At 45.1% G+C, this 17,177-nt stretch overlaps 1 protein-coding gene across 6 annotated transcripts in view; it reads left to right on the forward strand.

Annotated features, from left to right (window-relative positions):
• The window catches only part of GLCE (glucuronic acid epimerase), a 68,599-nt gene that overhangs the window by 39,519 nt on the left and 11,903 nt on the right, over positions 1-17,177 (forward strand). For 5 of the 6 annotated variants that reach the window (XM_019533885.1, XM_019533884.1, XM_019533883.1 and 2 more), the window contains one exon: positions 13,547-14,142. In XM_019533885.1, coding sequence (XP_019389430.1) covers positions 13,560-14,142 — 583 coding nt within the window. In that variant the 5' untranslated portion in view covers positions 13,547-13,559. Of the gene's footprint in view, positions 1-723; positions 729-13,546; positions 14,143-17,177 lie in introns of those variants that run through there. The other variant, XM_019533889.1, reaches the window with a different exon arrangement.

Below are 17,177 nucleotides of genomic sequence, written 5' to 3' on the forward strand. Positions count from 1 at the left end.
GGTGAAGGAGTCCAGAATTGCAGACTCAGGTGTTCGGTCAGCAAATTTCAGGAATTTCTGAATTGCTGAATTTCCCTGGTACTGGAATTTCTTGTGGGGAGTAGAGGGTTGGCAGTGTCTTTGGAGAGCTTTTCTGTGGACCTGAATGGTGTGGGCCCTTTTCTGTTTTTTACTAAATCAGCATGAGGGTATTATTCTTCAGTTTATTTGTTTCCAGTACCATTTCTGCAAACTGATTTCAGTGTTCTTGCCCTGCTTACAAAATACTCTATGCTGCATATGTAGTGAAGGACAACAGAAGACATCTTATTAATTTCTTTTAATGCTGGGGAGTCGCATCCGTTTTCTCCCAGAACTTCTCAAAAGGAGTCAAACAGCCTCTCCGTACCACTTAACAGGAGACAGCAGCATAGCTGTTGGGGAAAAAATGGTACTTTTGATGTGTAAAGGAGGGAAGTGGAGGGACAGGTAACAGCAGTGAACTGAACTTTGTTAAATGTAGGCAATTGATAAGCGAAGTAAAATGGAATCAATGAAATCTCGGTGGCCAAAAGGATTCAAGAAAGAGGTCATTATTTAATGAGAAACAACAAATGCAGGTCTGAAGGTGGGTATAAAGTTGTTGCTAGCTGGAGAAGATGAAACCTGCTGGGCAGATTTTAAAAGGTGGAAACAATCAGTAAATCTGTTCTGCATTCAGAATTGACGTGTCCGTCCCGTGTGATCTGGTGCACGGCATAGAAAGAGGCCGTGAGGCGGTGTCTGCTAAAAACGAGGCCGGTTTGATTTGCAGATGTTTACCTTGCATCCAAGAGTCAGGTAATTAGCTGAGGAGCGCTCTGAGCCACGGATGTTCATTTTTAAATAAACCTTGGAAAAACAGGGAGGGACTAAACAAACGGGGAAGGGGCTGCCAGTGTAATTCCAGTATTTAAGAGCAGTAAGAGAGATGGTGCGGGGAATGATGGGCTGTTTTGCCCAGGTTGACATCCAGCTGAGCGGTGGAATGATTAATTCAGATCTCTGATCAAAGAAGAATTAGAAGCTTAAAAATTGTCAGTCAGCATGGCTTCGTGGAAAGTAGGTCTTGTCAAGCAAACCTGTTATCATTTTTTTTTGACAAGATTACAAGTCTGCTTGATAACGGCAGCTGTGCTGATATAGCAGTCTTGGATTTCTCCAAGGCATTTGACTTAGCACTACATGACATCTTGATTAACAAACTCGCATTATATGGAATTAGCAGGGCACACATTAGATGGATTAGAAATGGTCTCAGTAACAGACCTCGAAAGAGTTGCTAATGCCGAGACACCAGTGAGCGGGCACGTTACTCTAGGTGTCCCAGTGGGACTCGTTGTCAGTCCAGCACGACTCAAGATTTGTATCCCTTATCTAACGTCTTTAGGAAAGTTTGCAGAAGACAAATAACTGGTCGGAGTCGTCAGTGAGGACAGGTGACAGCTACTGATGGGACTCACCTGGTTAAATGGGCAGAGCTCAGCAACAACAAAAAAAGGCCTTTTAGATAGCATGGGAGATGCATCTAAAAATACAAAATTATAAAATGTGTGGGTGGTTTTTTGTTAATGCAGCCAAATGCAAGTTCAGATGTGCAAGAGGAAGGACTGGAGGGTATGCTCGTAGCAGGGAGAGTGGGAAACGGTGACTCGGGAGAGGATTCAGATGAGTTCTCAGTGGCTAAACGAGCAAAATATGGTCCTTGTGTGTTTTAGAAAGGCCTGTGAGGTAGACTGGATAAGTGCTCTGGTTTCTTCATAAAGCACTGGTGAGATTGCAATTAGCTCGGCCTCCTCTGCTTAAACTGAAGAGAACTGAATCGTTTGTGTGACTTCTTTGAACTCTCCAGTATTTCCACATGCCTCTTGAAATGGGGGTCCCAAAACTGGACACAGGATCCTAACAGCATATAGCTACATCCACGCAGAAGAGAGATGCAATGGTGGGGGGCTTTTCAGTCTCATGGATCCGGGCATAGTGAGATTCGGTGGCTGGATGTTGAAGTTAGACAATCCAGCCTTTCCTATCGATGCAGTTGATTCAACATTTGGATGGTTTTCTTGGGGAGATGGACTCCTCCAGTGGGTCTCAACCTTGTTAGACGTAAGCCATCACTCATCAGACTCAAGGCGTCCCTCCATGACCCTTGTGAATTGAGCAGTGCCCTGTTTCAAAAACCTAATTTATTGTAGATTATTGTTATTTAGGTTGGGTGTTGGGGGGGAAAAAATTCTTACTAGGGGGGTAATAAAGCACTGGAATAGGTGACCCAGAGAGGTGGTGGAGTCTCCATCCTTGGAGGTTTTGAAGACCCGGGTAGACAAAACCTTGGCTGGGATGATGTAGTTGGAGCTGGTCCTGCTTGGAGCAAGGGGTTGGACTGGATGTGACCTCCTAAGGTCCCTTCCCACCCTCAATTTTAGGATGCAATGTAGTGCTCACCTCCTTGCTGTGGGGGTTGTGGAGCAGGAAGGTTGGGGGAGTTTGAGTTTGCCCTTACTTGCTTATATCCTTAGACATCTTGTGGCACCCTTTAAAAGATCTCGTGGCACCCCAGTGTGGCCCAAGACCCCGATTTTGAAAATCGCTGGACTCGTCATTGCTGCTGGTTCTTTAAAGCAAGATGAGCTACCTTTCTTAAAGGCACTGCTTTTTAATTCAGCTTCTAGGGAAAATTGGACTGCCTATTTTACCGCGGGTCAGATTGTGTGCTCGTCGTGTTCTCTTCCACCCTGAGCATCATTTTATGAAAAGCTCCTGGAGGAAAAATCTTGGCAACAAGTAGGCCAGACCTGAAATGATAACAAAAGCCCTTTCTGTCATTTTTCTTCCTTATCTGGCATTTTTTAGAGGAGAACTTGTCATGTGTGCATTTTTGCTGTTAGTGAAAAGGAATAACCTGAGCCCTGGATCTTTATCGCAAGCAGACCACTGGATTATCCCGTAGGCTTATAATGGACTAATCTTTGTGCACATCCTGCTGGTCTTACTCATGTGAGTAGCCTGATTTGGGTGCAGCTGAGCTGTTGGGTAAATTAAATAAGGCGAAGCAACTGTATCTAGAACTCCTCAGCGCTAACCTCTTCCTCTAAAGGCAGTGTTGGCACTAGGAGCACCTAACCAAAGCTGCCCCAAGGTGCACACAATTTATGCAGTCTTACTGGTGATCTTTATTCCACACAATCTCCGACCAAAGCTAGAGCATGAGAGCGCAGCATTGCTGATTTATACCAGCACCTAGGCCATGCATGGGCCTTTCTCCAGCACTGGCAGACAAGGTTCTTTGGGTAGATGCGATCTCTTTTATGAGACCAACTAAATCATTGGAAAAGTTGTTCTTTGTAAGCTTTCTGGCACAAGCTTGCAAAGAACAACTTTCCCACTGATTTACTTGGTCTCATAAAAGAGATCGCATCTACCCAAAGAACGTCGTCTATCGATGTCCTTAGACCAACACGGCTATGACCAACACCCCTTTCTCCAGCATGGCTGTATCGGTCAGGATCGCGTCCTTGTTCAGAGCCCTGACAGCACAGGGATGCTGCAAGAAGTCTGCGGTGAAGCCGCAGCCTCATTTTCTCCTTTTCCCTACTACATCCTGTCAGCCGTTGGAACAAAGACGACCTCTCTCAAAGGCTCACGTTGGCAGGAGCCCGTCTGTATTCTGGGAGACGGAGCTGACGGGTTTAATGCAAGGCGGGAGCTCGACAGGGTGCATTAAAACTCTTTGTCGGGAGGTGAAGAGAGATTCTCCCATTAACAGCGCGGGGTGTCTGTGCCCCGTTGGAAGGGGAGCAGAAAGTTGGTGGGCAGTTCTCGGCCAAATCCTTTATTCTGATGAAGTCTTGGCTTTTAACAGGTTTCCTGATTCCCTTCCCTCCCCCCTCCCCTTCATTTAAATGTTTCACTAGACTTGAAATTGCCTTTGCAGAGTTGTCTGGGAAGCCAGCATGCAGCCTCTGCTCTGAAATATTGGGTCGGCCTGTTCAGAAACATTGTCAGATTTATTTTTATTTTTTCCCCCTCTCTCTGCTGCTCATTCTTCCAGAGGATTAGTTGGTGCACTGAGGCTGCCAGCGCTCTGACGGTACCTGCCCCAGGGGTCATTGCAGGTTTTCTAAAATTTATAAGCTACAGTAACCAGGTGAAGCCGCGTTGTTTTTTCCCTCTTGCTACTTGCATCCGGGCCCGCCATAAATCTCAAATATTGATTCATGTGGGTCGTGCTCTTCTGTGACTGCCTGTATTTCTTCCCAGGAACCTGTCTCTAAGGCTTTCCTGAAAGGCTGCTGTGTAAAGCAGGGCTATCCAACTTCTGGGCAGCAGGGCAATGTGGCTCCCTTCTTTTCCAAGTACACGGCGTGCTCACCTTGTTCACATGCGTGGCATGAGCAACCTGGCCCCCTCCCGCTACGTCACCACCCCTCCCTGCCCTTTTCCCCAGGATCGGGGCAGAAACTAGAAGCTGGAGGAAAGAGGGGGAACCTGCCAGTGTTGGTGGAAGAGCAATGACTGGTGGCTGGGCAGGAGCCCACGGGTTACCAATTAGACAGCCCTGCTGTAAAGGATCTCTCATCACCCGGGTGGTATGGGATTTGTGTCTCTGAAGCTCTGGGAAACATTTGCACATGCAGGCTCTCGTTATTTCTCTGTTCCCTTGCTGGGAAACACGCTTCTTCCTTCCAGTCTGCGTCCCAACGCACAATCGTGTGGAAGTCGTGCCACGTAGAGGTACGGAGCATGACCCTTGCAGCTTTGGTGGCGCCTCTCCTGAGATCAGAGGCAAACCCTGACCCCCTTGAAAACAATGGGCGTTTCAGTGCTGACTTCAGCAGGGTTAGGATTTTACCCTGGGACTTAAATGCGAGTCATGGGAAGGGCCCTGCAGCGCACTCGGATTATTGGGGTGGCCTGTGTCCTCTGGCCGCTCTGTACGGAAAGACTCCAGTCAGCCCAGTAGACTCCTCTTCCTCAACATGGATTCAACAGCGCTGAACATTACATTGGCATAGCTTGCCAAGCGCCTAAAGTTCATGCAGGATGCTTGTTTCCAGTGTGTCCCCCTCGCCCCCATGCATTTGGTTACATTTAAAGGCATTTCCTAGAATTACCCACACACCCTACGCATCGGATGTCTTTTGGGGGCCCTCGACTGAAGACTCCCTCCTAGGGGCCTCTGTTACCTGGTGAGCACTGCCGGGGACAGTCATTCCTCTCCGGGAAGGACCTATTCCTGTCGACTGCGCTGTCTGCTGGGTTGTATAAAGCCGATGATTTTATTCCATCAGCGTTAGTCGTTGCTACTCCCGTGCCCTCTGTCTGTGCTAGGGGGAAGCAGGTTGCAGTTCAGATCTTACTTGTGACCTGTGGCTCAGGGAAGGTGCTGACCTGTCAGTTTGATCGAGCTCTGTTGGAAAACTGCTCTGAAAAGGATTTTCTACAAAAAAGTGTTAGAGCCAGAAGCTGTAAGCAGTAGACAGATGTAGAATGGGACTTGGGAAGGCTCATGGTTGTCAAGTGTAGTGACCCTTTCTGGTACAGGTGACCCGAATCTGGACTAGACTTCCCAAGGAGGTGGTGCAGTCCCCAGCCTTGGATGTCTTCAAGAGAAGACTGGACGGGCGCCTTGCTGGGATCATTTGATCTCCGCAGCATTTCTGCCCAGAGCAGGGGCCTCGGACTTGGTGATCTTCCAAGGTCCCTTCCAGCCCTGCACTTCTACGACTTGTGCAAGTGCACAGGTAAGGAGATGGATGGTCTTCAGAAGATGCTAGAGCAAAAGATCACCTACAAAACAAACTGCTCTAAGTCTTTGTAGGATTCCTGTTCATATCATGCTCCTCTACCCTAGCTTGCTCATTAGCTAATGTCAGATAGCTGGTGATGGTCCTCAGCTGGAAACCAGTTTACAGGCAATTTCCCCAAGGCTGTCTTTTTGTAAATGGACATTCAAGAGTAACAGTCAGTTGACTAAGAAACTCCTCTGTTCTGTGTTCTGACAACAGCCTGGCTCCGAGTGATTCTTACCTTTGGGGAATATCAACTTGAGAGATGCAACTGCATTAGGAATATATATATTTTTTTCCCATAAAGGACTTGGCATGTGAGAATCATGACAGCAAATATTTTAATTTGTTTCCTTTCATATAGGAGGTGTACAGCTATGCCAACAAACACTGAAGAACTAATTCTGGCATTCTCAGCACAAAGTATACAGCTGTGACAGTCATTTATAATTCATAGCATGGAGTACTGAGACTTCCCTTTGCTTGCAGACATAATTAATACAACAGCAGTCACAGAAGTAGTTTAAGGGTTGGGGTTTTTTTTTGCTTTTTTGGGTTTTGCTTTTTTAACTTAATTTTCATTCTCTGTATTCAAAACAGTGTTTTAGAAACCTCAGTGCTTCATTTGCATTGGCAAAATAAATTGTCCTAATTGTTTCCTTTTAACATATGTTTGGAATCGACTTGTTCTTTCTATAAAATATGGAATTTCCTTGCATTTTAATTAGTTAAATAATTTCTGCGGTAACAAAAACATGCTATGTTGAGTTTTTTGTGGGACTAAGTTGATAAAGTGTTTTAAGGACTGTCCCTAACTGGTCAGGGATCACTTGATTTATTTTTTTTTTTATTTTTTTATTTTTTTTTAAATCTTTCTTTAAGGGTAACACTTTCTGATGTGATAGCAACTAAGGATCATTGTCAGGCATCCAATTTATTGACGCGCTGTAGAAGCAAATGATACAAAACCAGCCCATTCCTCAGTTGTCTGTGTGATTTTGACAGCTGAGTGGTGAATACAGAAGCAAATGAAAGGCAACTGGTTGGCTGTCAGCGGTCGCAGTAGATGCAGTTAGTAATTATTTTTTAAAAAACTGAGCGATGGAGAGAGGAAAAGACTAATTTGCCATGATGTTTAGAAACATTTGCATGTTGTTAAAGCTTGTCATTCCAATACCTAACGAAGGCTTTGGATAAAGTGATGCTAAACCTTCATGGATGAGAACCAGGGGATTTGGTTGAGCAGTGACTCTCACACGGGGTGCCGGGTATCCTGGGACGCCCCAAGCCCCTTTGGAGGGTGCTGCAGGAAGTGCGAGGAGATAAGCAGATAAGGGCAGGCTCAGGGCCTCCCTTGAGGCTTGCCCAGAGTCTGAGGGGTGCCTTGAGTAAAACGGTGGAGGACCACTGGGTTAAGGTGCAAAAACATGCAACATGTGTCCTCCAGTAAAAGCAGGGAAAAGGGATGGGATGCCATAAATCTTTCCAAGCAGAAAATCTTTTCAGTCTTGCATTCCTTAAAAGGTTAAAATATCCTACAGTAAAGCCGCATTTATAGCATAATGAGGCAACAAAGACATAAAAAGCAGTTTAAAGCAACCCTTTCAAGGTCTGCTTTACTCTCCTTCCCATTACATGCTCTCTCTTCTGACTTCTGTGGTTGACTGGTACATGCGCTTGTCTATAATACAAAATTGGCTTAAAGGTTGTGAAAGTCTCCAGTTGTCCTCGAACTGGCACAGACGCGTTTCTCTGTTCTTTCCCCTGTTTAACGAAGGACCATTGCCTGACCATAACAGGAGCAGAAACTCTTCAATAGTTCACTTGTTCTATATTTGAAATTTTATTTCTGGGCATAAGAGTTGGTTGCTGTGAGACACGAGAATTGTGACTTTACATTAGGGCTGTTTGAGTAGTTCAGAAATATTTGTTCACGTGGTAAAGCCCCTGGTAATGGAGAACAAAGGTAAAGCATAGAGTATACGGTGACGGGGAAGCGATTGAGACGTGAGCTCCACGGGCTGGACCCGATGATCTCGCGAGGTCCCTTCCAGCCCCAGTGTCTATGAAATCTATGAGAAGGGGCTTGTAGTTCTTAAAACCCAAATTTTACTTTACTTTAAAATAGTGTTTGTGGATGCATCACAACGTGAAGGCCTTTACAGAGATATTTGTAATACTCAAGCTGTAGCCAACCAAGACCACCTTAAATCTTATGCTGGGCCTCTAATACTGTAGGTCCACATTTTTTTTACTCTGTTCCTAGGGTGCACCCGAAATGCCTTTTTCGATACAACCCGAGGCACAGTCCACCAAAGCTAGAAGGACTTCTGTTGACTTCAGGCTCTATATCATGGCTTGTCATATATAGACTTTGTGTTGCACAGCACAGTCTGCTGCAGTGGTCCTTTCAGAAGAGACCAAGACAAGTGAAACCTTAGTTGAATGTATTGGCAGCTTCTCCTACAAAATTTTGAATGCATCTAAATCTCAGCCTACACCAGTTCATGCTCCTTCGCTCGCACTTCCCTTGAACCACTCCAGTAACTTGTAACTCTTGGCAGTGAATGTCAGTCTCTTCTGCCTTGGGCTCAGGTTAAACTTGGATCTAGCTTCCTTCCCATGTCATAACTAGGGTAACTTGCCGTTTGCTCCCATCTTTACCAGTGGTTCAGAATAATGGGATGCCTTTAGCCACGCAACCCAAGTCCAAGACATGTATCAGGATGGCCCTTAATGTTACTAGCAGCAACTCTGTATGGGTGGCTTATCACAGATCTTGCCTGCGATGGTTTGTCTGCAGCTTGTTGAACTTGGTTAGACTAGTTTTGCATCTCTCTGAGATCTTCAGAAGGACAAGGGAGATCTTAAAAGTTCGACCACAAAGGCAAGGTTTCTTTGTCTTGAGCACAAACCTGAGGGTCTTGAGGCGTGACTTTGAGTGAATGATCAGCTGAAGGTAGAAGTTGGAGCATGACTTCAAGTAACTGCATTGAGCCTGCGGAGATGCAGCCACCCAAGGCATTGGAAGCAAATTGAATAAAATAAAAAAAAATACAGCGGAATGCCTGGGAACCATTCAATGCTATAAAGCAACATTTAATAGTCTATTTAAAAGCATTGGCATAATAGGCACGGAAAAACATACATACGTCTTCTCCCCCCCACCCCCATTCAGGTAGTTTAACTAAATTTTAAATGTTTTTTATAGCTAGGGGGAAAGTATGTAGGAAATGTTATTCTCCATTTAAAAATGAATTATCTCTTTGTATAAAAGAAGCAAAGCATATTTGTTGAGGTCATCCCGAAAGCATCATCACTAAAAATTATCTGCTGATGCAGAAAATTAGATTTATTCTTATGTTAGCATTACCATAAAAATACAATTATATAAAAATTTATATTCTCTAAAAGCTTGTAGTAAACTAGGCTTTCAGAAAATAGGACACTTATCTTTTAAGGTCCAGTTTTAAATAGCCAGATGGTGCTTACAGTGTGGAAGCATAAAACTAGGGAGAGGTAATTCATTGTTTCTATTTAAAAGAAAGGGGGGAAGCAACCTGAGTAAGAGTCTTGTTAATTTTTGTAGAGCACAACTCATGCATATTTGTCTGTCAGCAGAAACTGCAGCTACTTCTGCAGCATTTCATTAAAGTCGCCTTAGGTCACTTCAGCTTCTTGGGTGAGAATAGACCCTAGCGGTGCATATACCGTACTGTTATTTGAAATGTGAAATTTAACATCCTGAGCTGTGCTTTGAAGAACATCTGGGGTAATACAGTGCTGGTTTTAAGGTTATTTCTCATAGCTGCCCCAAATGCATATGCAGCAGTACATGAAGAGTTACAGAATCCAATTAGCATTTCATCCACTTCTTTTCTAAATGAATCTAGGAATCCACTGGCCATTGTAATAAGTTGATTGCAATTGCATTTTTAATCTGACCGTAAGATTAATTTTTTTTGTACATGTGGCGGCCTTCAGTCCTGATATCTGGCTAGTAGTGGGTATTTCTTTACAACTGTGATCGGCTTTTTATGTTGTGGATGGCTTGTGCTGTGGGTTCTTTGCTACACCAGCCCGTGAGTTTTACCCTTTCTCGCTCCTGGTAGCATTTCAGACAGCATGATGCAGATTTATTACTTCGGGTGATAGGTGCCGTGCCACAGATCAGGTAGCCTGCCGTGTCCTTTGCTCAATTCTTGCTTTTCCCCATCTATTTTACCTGCTCCTGCTTGCACATGGAGCAACAGCTGTCCCACCCCCAGAGTGAATATTGCAAGATAGCAGCTCTGAGGCTGTGTAAAAGCCTTTTATCTGAGTGCTTTCAAACTTGCTGTAGCTTCCAAGAAATGGAAAACAGCTGGAAGAAGGAGCAGCATTCGGTACCAAGATGAAGACAAGGCTTGAAGGAGAGAAGCTTTTAAAGAAAAAAAAATTAAAAACCAACAAACCTCAGCTCTGCACTTCACCCACCAGGTCAAGTCGGTCCATTTTCTATTTTCCCCCCTTAAATCAACAGTGATTGGCATTGCCTCAAAAGCAGTTTCAAGGGGGAAAAGATGCTGGGATTAAAAAAAAAAAAAAAAATCCAACATTTAACGCTGTAGCTACCAGTGGCTGAGAATTGCCTTTGGTAAAAAGAAATCCAGCATCCGATTAAAAATGCAGCATTTCAGTGGCACATGATTTGCAGTTTTAGAAAATGAACGAATGTTTTTGAGGTCATTTGGATGTTTAAAGGGTCTCATTCTTGACTAGAAGTAGGGACAACTATGCTTCGATAACTGAAATTTGTATCCTGGTTTTTGCACCAACTGATGCAGGGTTTGGGAGTGTTGCAGACGGGAAATCTGATGTTGCAAAAATCTGAGCAGAAGGACTTCTGTTGTTAGAAGCCTTTTCATCTCAGTCCCTACCTTCTTCTCAGGGAAACTCTGGGTAAGAAACCTGAGCCCCAAAGCACTACAGTGCAAGTCTCTCTCCTGTCCCTTGGGGCATTCTCACATTTTCCCAATTTGCTGTTTCCTGTAGAGGCCTCTAACTAAAATCATCTGGCATCCCTTCCCTTGGCGTGTACCGAGTCTGGTGAGAAGCACTGTGAATCCCACAGCCATCAGCTTGCTTGCTGGTTCCCATTATGAATTATTTTTTAAAAACCAAATGGATTTGAGGTGCAGAAACTTTAATAGCCCATCCGACGTGATCAACTTTCCTCCTGGAGAAGACCCCAGTGGCTTGGAATTGCACGCATGCTTGCTTAAAATCAGTTTGCTGCATTTATTGTAGATGTCTAAAGGCTGAAAGTATGGTTTGTTCCTCAAACTTTTACTTTGTCTTTTGGAGAAAGCACATGATTAAAATAACCGTTTAAAATGAGCAGCGACAGCTTTCCATAAATACCTGACTTGGGGTATTTAACGTACGTGTAAATTAGCGGCAGTGCCAGCTTGGCTCAGTAATGCCGTACCTTTTGTAAAAATATATATATTTTATAACACTGGTTTTTAATATTTGCTCGTCTATAATGAATGGCAACAAAGCAATCCAAGTTGGAGCTAACATTCTTGTCGCTTAGGATTTGAAGGTCCCTTTATGTATATTAATGACTTTTTAACTTTTTACCATTTTAAAGCTCAGAACAGTAATATAGTTGGCCTGTTCCCTTAAATCTTCTTCCAGGGGGAGGGCACGCAGTTAAAAATGACTCATTTTGCTGCACTTGACTGTATCTGATGGAGCGTCTTTGTGTTTAACTTCCCTGTCTGTGTGCTGTGGAGTGAATTACAGTCATTAGTGCTCCTTTGCTGCTCTAGCTGGTAATCGGTGAGTGTTTTATTGATAGATTTACCACATTTTAGTCAGAAAAATGTTGCTTTTGGATCACTGCTGTTTCTGGCTCATCCTGTTTATGCAGCACATCATCATTTCAGTGGCATGCTCTTCTGTTTGTACCTTAAACTGCTGGGGTGAATTACTGATCAGCACACTTTAAATCTCATTAGGACTTCAATAGAGGAAGGTCACTTGGGGGTTTCCTTCAGCATCCTACTGCCTTCGGTACTTCTAGCTCACCACCAGGCCTGCCTTTCTAACCCTACCAAATAAAAGCCCTCCGTTGTAGCTTATCTCCCAAGTTTCTTGCATCTCCTAGGTGCCACCATCAAGACATGTGCATTGGTTTGAGAGCTTGCTAGAGGATAATGGAAGGTTCTTCATCCCTCATTCTTGCTGCTGCCTGCTAGAGGTTGAGATGTAGTTGGATCCAAAAAAAAAAAAGTAGCTTTTCCTCCAGTGTGGTAGTGCACAACCCTGCCATTCTCCCTGTCTATGTCCAATAGACATTGGACATAGACTTAGACATGTCTATTGTCTTGTAACTAGGCATTAGACATGGACATCAGACATGCTGTCTAATGTCTCTGTCTGATAGACATTAGAGGCATGCTCAGGTGGGATGGGTTTCACCTCTCCCCTGAAGGCAAGCGTGTCTTCTCTTCCAGGTTGGCTGACCTCATAGGGTGTGCTTTAAATTAGCTTTGCCGGGGGGTGGGGCCATAGGGGGACATGAGGACACTTCCCAGCCAAGACAGGTGACTAGCACAAGAAGTACCCAGGTAAGTGGCAGGGGCCCAGATTAGTCCTGGGATCAGAGGACTATATATTAATGCTTGTAGTATGGGGAACAAGCAGGAGGAACTTGCCCTCCTGCTAGCTAACACAAACCTGGACATAGTGGGACTCAGTGAAACCTGGTGGCATTCAACCCATGATTGGGCAGTAAACGTTACGGGCTACAGACTGTACAGGTGGGACAGAACAGGGAGGAAAGGCAGGGGTGTGGCACTGCGTCAGAGAGCAATACATGTCCTTAGCAAACAGCACTGGGTCAGAGGAGGGGCAGACTGAAGTGCTCTGGGTCAGAATACAGGGGGTCACAGGGAAAGGGACTTAACGGTGGGTGTCTACAGACCACCCAACCAGGGGGAAGAGCTGGACCATGAATTCTCAGGTCAGCTCATGGAGGCAGCTAATTCAAGGGACGTGGTCATCATGGGTGACCTAAACTACCCGGACATCTGCTGGGAAGAGCAGTCAGCCAAGTCTGACCGCTCATGTAGGTTCTTAGCCGAGTTACAGGACCTCCATCTAACCCAGGAGGTGCACAGTCCCACCTGGTCCTGGCCACTGGTGACGGCCTGGTGAGTGGACTGCGGGTGCTCGACCACCTGGGTAATTAGCGATCATTGCTTGCTGGGATTTGCCATCCAGCGCGGGGTGTCAAGGGCCTGCAGCAAGGGCTGGACTTCAGGAGGGCAGATTTCAATGAGGTAAAGAGATTAGTTAGGGAGGCACTGAGGTCCCAGAGGGGAGGGGAGTTGGGAATTGAAGGCAAGTGGTCGTTCCTTAAGGAGACGATCCTTCAAGCCCAAAGGGGGAGAGACCCAATGCGAGTCGAAGTGGGCAAGAGTGCTCAAAAGCCCCCATGGCTCACCAAAGGCACTCAGGATTGTCTGAAAGCTAAAAAGGAGGCGTACACCCGATGGAGGGGAGGGGCTATCACCAAGGAGGACTATACCTCCATTGCTCGAGACTGTAGGGAGGCCAAGGTGGAGACAGAACTGGGACTAGCGACCCCGCTGACCACATGCCACTTGTAAAAGCGAAGACCTTGTTGGTTCCTTCTGGACTTGCTCCCCACTTGTACTTGAAAACTTCTCCCATCTTGTTTTTTGTAGGTATGATGTGAATATGCGTTGCCTGGCAGCTCGGGTCAACTATAAGACTTTGATCGTGATCTGCACTCTCTTCACACTTGTCACGGTACTGCTGTGGAACAAATGCTCCAGCGATAAAGCGGCTCAATTCCCCCGGAGTCTCAACAGCGGCTTCCGCGTGGACAGCTTGGAGAAACGAGCGGCCGCTTCGGAGAGTAACAACTATGTGAACAGCCTCATGAAGCAGCAGAGCGAGGAGGCATCGCCACAGGAGCAGCAGAAAGCCCCGCCTATCGTGGGGGGCTTCAACAGCAACGGGAACAAAGTTTTGGGACTGAAATACGAGGAAATAGACTGTCTGATCAACGACGAGCATACGATAAAAGGGAGGCGAGAGGGCAGCGAGGTCTTCCTGCCCTTCAGTTGGGTGGAGAAGTACTTTGAGGTCTATGGGAAGGTTGCTCAGTATGATGGGTACGACCGGTTTGAATTCTCCCATAGCTACTCCAAAGTGTACACCCAGAGAGCCCCCTACCACCCCGATGGCGTGTTCATGTCCTTCGAGGGCTACAACGTGGAAGTGCGTGACAGAGTGAAGTGCATCAGTGGCGTTGAAGGTCAGTCTGATCCGCTTTACAGCTGAAATACCCCTTTATAGTTGGCTCTCGTCATTAGAGATGCAAGACTTATTTTTGCTCTGCAGCTGCAGCTCTTGAGAGGTCTCTGGCTTCCCTAAGTCTCAGTCGGGGTGTCACCAATGCAAGCCTCAAGCTAGCGTTGTCCTGTCCTTCCAGCTTCCTTCATGCGTCTCTAATGCAGCTGGTTGGAAGCACCAGAAGGTCCTCTTGTGCTTCGCTACACAGCCTTGTGGAGACAGGTTATAATCTCAGGGCAGAGGCACAAAGGACCAGAGAGCATTTTGGGTCATCTGTGCAATAGCATAAGGCAGAACTGTCTATTCAGGAGTATTCTCTAGTCAGCAGTTTAACAAGATAATACCTTACTTGTTTTCATTCATACGTGTGCAAATTAACGGAACGATTTAACCTCCCACTTCGGAAACCTTTTTTTATAGCGAAAAGGTGAATGCTGTGCACCAAGAGCAAATAGTGCCGGATTGAATTCATGCAGATTTAACTGGGCCTAGCATGCGCTTTGAGCCAATTGGGGTATCAGAGCCATTGTAATTCCTGAGGGCAGATGAATTGGTTGAGTTAAAGATGAGAGCATTTAAACCATTTTAAAGCTTTGTCACGTAAGACTGTGAGGAAAATTAAAAGCTGAGTGTAGAACCTTTCTGCTTTGTACTTAGTGAATTCACGCAGCCCATGACTTGTATGCACAAGTGCTCTAGTGATGTCTCGTAGTACCAAGAACGCATTACTTTTACAAAATTTACTGTAGAATTGATTGGCACTCTTTGGCATATTGTAGAGAAAAACTAAACTGTTTCAGGGAAACAAAATGCATTGATAGGATGGTGAGTTTTTTAATTTAAGGGAAAAATTACCAGTTTGCAAGCCATTGACTGCACCCCTGAAACATCACCTCTGTGTGTGTGTGTGTGTGTGTGTGTGTGTGTGTACGCGCGTGCGCACATGCACACATTTCTTAGTCGTTAGTGATATTCCACTCTGTTAGCATCAACTTTTTACTTCTTTATCTGGTTACTTCTAAGCCCCTGTACGTAATAGGATTATTCATATGAAAAAAATGCCCAGGAGCGAATGCACCATGTCTGAATTAATCACAAATACCGTTGTCCTTCAGGTCACATTCCAAAGAACATCGTTATCAGCTGAGTGAATATTTCTATTGCACCTTTTCCATCAATATCTCAATAGTTTGAATCTTGAGCATACATTTGGAAAAAATACATAAACTGCTCTGTTGCAACACATCTCTACCAGCAGTGGGCTTTAGAAATCTTAAAAGACTCTTTTGAGATTATTGAATTTGTCTTGCTTTCCTGAGCTTAACTGCCACTTCCGATTCCCCGCATCTGCTTTTAAACACTCAGTTTACTGTTTGTTTCAGCATTTATTAGACCTTGCCTTTAACAGAGAGGAGCATCACCATTGTATTTCAGCTCCCACTTCAGTAAAATAGTCAGGGAGAGAGAGATGCAGTTAATCTCAAACTATGCATGTCAGTGGTAAAAAAAAAAAAAAAAAAAAAAGACTGTGCAATGCTATTATTGGTTCCATTTGAACTGCGTCCCAAGGTGACCTAGCTCTGAATTAGGCCAGACATTTAAAAAGGCCTTCTAACTGACTCTTCTGTACCACAGACAGGGCCAGTGCTAAGTGTCGTGGCTGCCTCAAAACTGCAAATGTGCCCTAGGCTAGAAACGGGCATTGCCTTTGTGCCACCATAAACATTTTGCATGTCGGGACAAAGCCCAAGCAAACAGACACTTGTCTCCTCATTGCACCGTAAATGTCCAAAATTGTGGCTACAACAGTAGGTGGTAAACTTATGTGCCACATTTTCACAGTGGGTGTGTATTTGCTTTATGATGGGAGAGCGTGGGCAGCCCAGAGCTACCTGTGCTCTCCAGCTGCCCCAGGCAGGAGTCCAGTCCCACACACCCCAGGAAGGACCTCTAAAGTGCCAGGAGCACCTGCCTAGATTTTTCTGCTTGTAGAGGCCTGCCCCCATAATCTTCCTGCCAGGGATTCCCTGAGCATGAATGTCACACTTCCACACCACAGCTCGGGGCAGCAAGAAACACCTTTTTTGCCCACTGAAGCGGCTGATCCTGCTCCAAGGACAGCTGCTGCTGATAGCCTTAGAGACTAGATACTGTTCAGCACAAATGCTGTGTTTCTCAGTGTTGGCGACTGTTCTCATGGACCCTGTGTGAGGCCCATGAGATGAAAATGTTCTCCCCATTTCTTATATTACATTAAGTACCTCTGGGAAACTTCAGCCAATTGCTTTCGTGTTGGTTGTGGTTATCTAGACCTGTGGTTCTCAACCTTTTTTAGACTCAAGGTTCTCCTTGGAAAAAGCCAGCTCTGAGCTTTCAGTCTTTTTTTTTTTTTTTTTTCTCCTCCTTTTTTTGACTATAGAAAAATAGTAGAGCAATTCTTCTGTGGCAAAGAACTCAAAACCCCACAGCAGGGCAGAATGTGATTCCTATTTGAAATCAGATTGTGAATTGTGTTTGCACACCTCACAGTGCTAACATTGTGTGGCACCCTGTGGCACACCTTGAAGGGGTCTCTTGGCACCCTGTTTGAGAATAAGTAACCTAGATAGGGCAGGAATGTCGTTGTAGACGTGATGGTCCAGCAAATGCCATGAGGAAAGACTTTTTTGTGACTTCTTTTTATTTTTTATTTTTATGGACCAGTTGTAAAGCTGGGAGAGCAAGAGTGCCTGATGACCCAACGCTTGTCCATTAGCACTTCCCAACTATACTGTGCATCCAATCTAAGATATCACAAAAATAGCTTCATAGACGGTGAGGGTGGAAAGAGACCTTGGGAGGTCGCATCTAGTCCAACCCCTGCTCCAAGCAGGACCAGCCCCAACTACATCATCCCAGCCAGATTATTCTATTCATCTAGATAGGTGCTTTCTATGTAGCTCATTCTACCCTTCTCCATCTTTTTTTTTTGTTTTTTTTTTTTCATAGATTTCATAG

The sequence above is a fragment of the Crocodylus porosus genome, unplaced genomic scaffold (genome assembly GCF_001723895.1).
Source record: "Crocodylus porosus isolate Cpor-Errol unplaced genomic scaffold, CroPor_comp1, whole genome shotgun sequence".
In the NCBI taxonomy this organism is placed as follows: Eukaryota; Metazoa; Chordata; order Crocodylia; family Crocodylidae; genus Crocodylus; species Crocodylus porosus.